The sequence below is a fragment of the Gouania willdenowi genome, unplaced genomic scaffold, assembly GCF_900634775.1.
Source record: "Gouania willdenowi unplaced genomic scaffold, fGouWil2.1 scaffold_3_arrow_ctg1, whole genome shotgun sequence".
Taxonomy (NCBI): Eukaryota; Metazoa; Chordata; class Actinopteri; order Blenniiformes; family Gobiesocidae; genus Gouania; species Gouania willdenowi.
In genome coordinates, this window is record NW_021145162.1 from 631,010 (window position 1) to 636,009 (window position 5,000).

At 41.3% G+C, this 5,000-nt stretch overlaps 1 protein-coding gene across 1 annotated transcript in view; it reads right to left on the reverse strand.

Moving 5' to 3' along the window:
- The window catches only part of LOC114460090 (thrombospondin type-1 domain-containing protein 7A-like), a 289,728-nt gene extending 288,335 nt beyond the window's left edge, over positions 1-1,393 (reverse strand). Inside the window, 1 exon segment of the mRNA XM_028442124.1 lies at positions 968-1,393. Coding sequence (XP_028297925.1) covers positions 968-1,097 — 130 coding nt within the window. The 5' untranslated portion in view covers positions 1,098-1,393.
- Between the last annotated feature and the right edge of the window lie 3,607 nt (positions 1,394-5,000).

Below are 5,000 nucleotides of genomic sequence, written 5' to 3' on the forward strand. Positions count from 1 at the left end.
ACCCACCAATTGAGAATTTCTGCACCTAAACATATTGACCTGGGGCTCCATTTTTCATCCATCGTAACGTCTAAGTTTGATGATGTGAAAAAGAAAATGACTGTAAAAAAGGTTAAACCCTGTATGGTAATGTTTCAGATGTTTGTGCATGATTGATTGTCTGTGATGAGTAAATACAATGATTAATATCTACATAAACACAGATAAGATCATATTCACGGTTTTTAAATATATTTTTTTACATTTTCTCAGAGAAAAAGAAAAAGAAACATTTCTCCAATTCATTTAATTTCCTGTTCGTGGGCGTCAAAAGTCTCACGAGACTTGAAAATGATCACACAAGAGTTGAACCCTCGTCTTCCTCGACATGATCATTATTTACACAAAGTGTGAGAACCAAGAACGTATCTATGGAAACGCACCGATACTAATCATGGATCTGATTGGACGCCAGGTGACGGCTCTCCTCCATGTTATCTAGGTCAACTTTTAATTATATGTGTGTGTGTGTGTGTGTGTGTGTGTGTGTGGTGTGTGTGTGTGTGTGTGTGTGTGTGTGTGTGTGTGTGTGTGTGTGTGTGTGTGTGTGTGTACGTGCGTGTGCGTGCGTGTGCGTGCGTGTGTGCGTGCGCATGCATGTGTGTGTGCGTGCGTGTGTGTGCATGTGCATGTGTGTGTGTGTGCGTGTGTGTGCGTGTGTGTGTGTGTGTGTGTGTTTGAAGTTTGACGCATAGAGCCAATATACTGAGGATCAACTATTAATGAGGGAATCAAAGTGAGTCATTTGGAAGCAGATTGAGGTTGTTTTTGTTCTCCCGTCTCAGCAGGAGATGGAGCATTGGTTCTAGAGCCAAACTTCTCCATCATCCAGGTCACATCCCCTAGGGAGCCATGTGGGGGTCATATATGAGCGTGATGGGACAAAAGCGATGTGGGAGGTAAACACCAACAATATTCTCAGCTGTACCTGTTTCCCAGAAGTAGAACGACCTGCCGTCGTCCGTCTGAGCGTGTGCGGTCCACACACCGCACCAGAGAACCAACACCACCCAGAGGCGCCACCGCTCCTTGGTCGTCCTCCACCACGGCGGCGCCATGGTCTGACCCCAGAGGAAAGTAAATCCACTCAGAGAAAAAGCACTAGTCCCAAAGCCCAGGAGAGGAGCATGTGTGTGTGTGTGTGTGTGTGTGTGTGTGTGTGTGTGTGTGTGTGTGTGTGTGTGTGTAGGAGTTGGGATCCTGTGGTAAACATGGAGAGCAGGGTTCCTCCTCCTAACTTGGCAGAACACAGCAAGAGACGAGGACGAGCTTGTCCTCCATCGTTACGTCTGTCTGTGGAGGAGTGACAGGGCGAGCGACTGCAGTACGCTCTCTCTCTTTCTCTCTCTCTCTCCTGCACTCGCCCTGACTGAGCAAATCTCTCTCTCTTTTTCTCCTCCTAATATCTCTGCTTTCCTCTCATCTCCTCCGCTTGCTCTTTTTATGACTACTCTCTCTCTCTCTCTCTCTCTCTCTGCTACGTCCTCCCCTCGTTCTACTTGGAGGTGACTGGAGACCAGCAGGCTGCACTGGTCTGATCAGATCCCATAAGCGTTGCTGCTGGGATCAGAGACATGAGGGGCTTAATGCAAAGGGAGGGGGGGAGGGGGATCATAGGAACTGGTCCAATCACAGTGAAGCATGCCAACCTATGGTAGGTAGAGGAAATGACCCCCGACCTCCACCCTGAGGAGCATCAGAACCAAACGTAATGGTAGCTTTCCAGGTCTGATCTGGAGAAACACGTCACAATCTGTTACTTCTCATAAAAACATTTGACCAGTGAATAGATCCAGGTTCACACAGATCACATCACAAGATTATAGACCGTATTATAGACATAGAGCAGAACGACACCAGCAAAGTCATTAGGACGACTGTGGTCCCCGACTAAACCAAGAAGACAAGGACATACGTAGACAGACAGACTAAAGAACATCCAGGCCAGACCCAGACTAGAAAAGACCTGAACAAGACAACGATAAGACAGTAAAGACCAAGACAAACAGGACCCAGACTATGCAAGCGCAAGAAAAAATGCAGTATTAAATATTAAAGTTGAAAAAAAATCATTTTGTCGACATTTAAAAGTCAAGGACAACACAGTGAAAATGCTTTTTGTTCTGCATCGATGCTCAGAGATAATAAAAAAAAACCCTGGAGCTTTTTAATCATCATCATCGTCATGGATTTACTTCAGGTCACATGTGGACGCTTCATTCTTAACGATTCAACCCTTTCCTGCTTCCACTGAAACCATTTAGAGCCGTGGTTCTCAAAGTGTGGGAGAGTCACACCCTGCCCCCCAGAGAGCAAATATACACAACATTGTTCCTGTACTGTATGTATGGACATCTGCAGGCTACATGCTACGTGCTAATTCACATGTTTTGCTTTTCAGCACTGCATGGTTTCATTACTCAGATGTAGTCAAGTGCAGAGATGCTAATCAGTCCCTCCAGGATTCACGTGATTGTTGCTTCCTAAAATGCCTGATTTTGGGGCAGCTTTGTCAAAAAAATTGCTGCAAAAGTTGGTGCATTTTGAGACTTATTATTTTTCATAACTTTGCCTAAACTGGTCAATTTGCCAAAAACAAACAGATTGCCTTTGAATTATTTCATAACAATACAAAAAATAGCTCAGATTTACATTAATGTAAGAAGATATGGATTATTTTCATCACATTTTTAAGGTTTCCAGTGCAGAGAATGTTACAGATAATCAGTTTGTTTAAGTTTTGGTGAAAAAAAAAAAAATCCTAAAATTTCCTGTGAGAATCTCATCAATGCATTCATGACTTTTGCTAAAAACACTTTTGCTGCAGATGAGTCTCATGTGTTCAGTAATTTGTAAAAGTGTTCATGGAGATACCACCAGGAGGCGCTAGCACCAACGACATTAGCCATTGCTACTGTTTGATACAGTACCTGTAATGAAGCTCTATAAAGATCATATATAACAGTAGATGTTTCTTTAAAAGTCCTAGAGCAGCAGCAGATCATTAGTTTTTACCCATCGCTAAAACCAAAGTAACATCACATAACGTGGTTGAAAAGGTCATTCAAGGACATTTTTCAGATGACATAAGAGCGAATTTGTTGGACTATGTCATAAATCATGGTCTGACTATGAAGGAAGCTGGACATCGTAATCTAAACCAGTTCATAGTTTCATCCATAATGACATTCTATCTAGAAAACTCTACTCAGACTGTATCTAGAGTATTTACAGTACTGTACCATATCACGTTACCGTACTTCACAATGCAGTGTTACAGGATAGACCAGAGCAGCCCCAGGGATAATGTTGGTTTCCATCAGGTTGCTCTGCTCCACAACTGGTTCACCAACCATGACCCATTGGAAGTTGTGTACTCGTCCCGTTACTCGTTGTTTCTGAATTCTATAGAATTCTATAACTTAAAGATAACGTATATGACCGCCAACCACATGACCGTATGTCTCTTCTACAGGGAATGGATATTTTACCAATGCTTAGTGAGAGAAGACATCTATCTCTAAAAGCAAGGAACGTCTGTGTGTGTGCATGCGTGTGTGTGTGGAGCAAATATCTCCCTGACGCAGTGTGAGTTCGACCTGAAACTTGGTAGACGGGTTCCAAATACCCCAAGTGTGTGTATCTGTTATTTTGGAGTAATTTGGTCATTTCAAAATGTTTATTTAATTTTATTTCACTTCTGGACGGCAGCTTTTGACCTCAGGGTGTGAGGGGGCGCTAGCGCACCATCTATATCTATTTCACTACACAGCTCCTCACCCGAGCAAGAGTCACGTGTGCAGCCAGAGCCAATCACTGCGCACACAGCCAATCAGACACGGACTGTAAACACACGAGTGAGAGAGAAGAAGATAGTTTAGACCTAAACATAGAGCTCTCTGAATAGATGATTTGAAACCATCAGCCACTGGTGAGTCTTTTACAGACACGTTTCCCATTGTTTAAACCATATAACTGTTGTTCAATAACGCACTGTTTCACTAGAGTCGATATTGACCTCAAACTGTTCAATTCTCCATCTGGTAAACTGTAGATTCTCTGTGGTGCCGTACATGGAAGCTAAGCTCTGACCACTCGGTTCAAAGGTAAACAATGATTTTTGTTTTTTTTAAAAAGACGCTGAATAGTAGATAATATTTTAATTTACTCACTCATGTAGTTTGGAGCTTAATGTTTTGTTTTGTTACTTTTCTGATTGGCGCTACAATGTCTATGGAGTTTTGTTTTCAGCGTCTCAAACATTTCACTGACAGTATGTATTTATTTATTTATTTAAATATACAAAATTAGTAAAATAAAACACAAAAAATGCACAAACACATACTCATTTAGCCATAATGGACAACTCTACTTAAGCTCCTCCCACTATATCAATACATACTTTCGACAGGCACTTTACTAGCAACCAAAAACAATTATACAAAAATGCACAAAAAGACAACTGAAAGATAAAAAAATACACATGACTCCAAATAACATATATTACAGAAAAATACAAAAAAAATATTAAAATGACCTAAAATACACAAAACGAAATATTTATACAAAAAAAAACAGAATCACTACAATGGAAACAAAAAACTATAATTGTACAAAAAATGCACAAAAAGACAACAGAAAGATACTAAAATACACATAATGACTCCAAAAAACATACATTACAGAAAAATACACTGTACTAGGATTATTGTTTGTTCTGCGCAACAATGAGTGTTTCTTCTTATATTTATCTATGTTCTAAGAAAGATGCTAGCAGCTACAATGTAAACACACACACACACACACGGCTGATGCGCGTGCGTGCGTGCGTGCACTACATCGGGATGTACATGGTGAACGCACACAGAGCCGTTGAGAGAGATCTGTGACTTTGGTGTTGCAAAAAAATTTTTGTGGTACTTTCGGGTCTCTCTCTCTCTTTTACACACACACACACACAC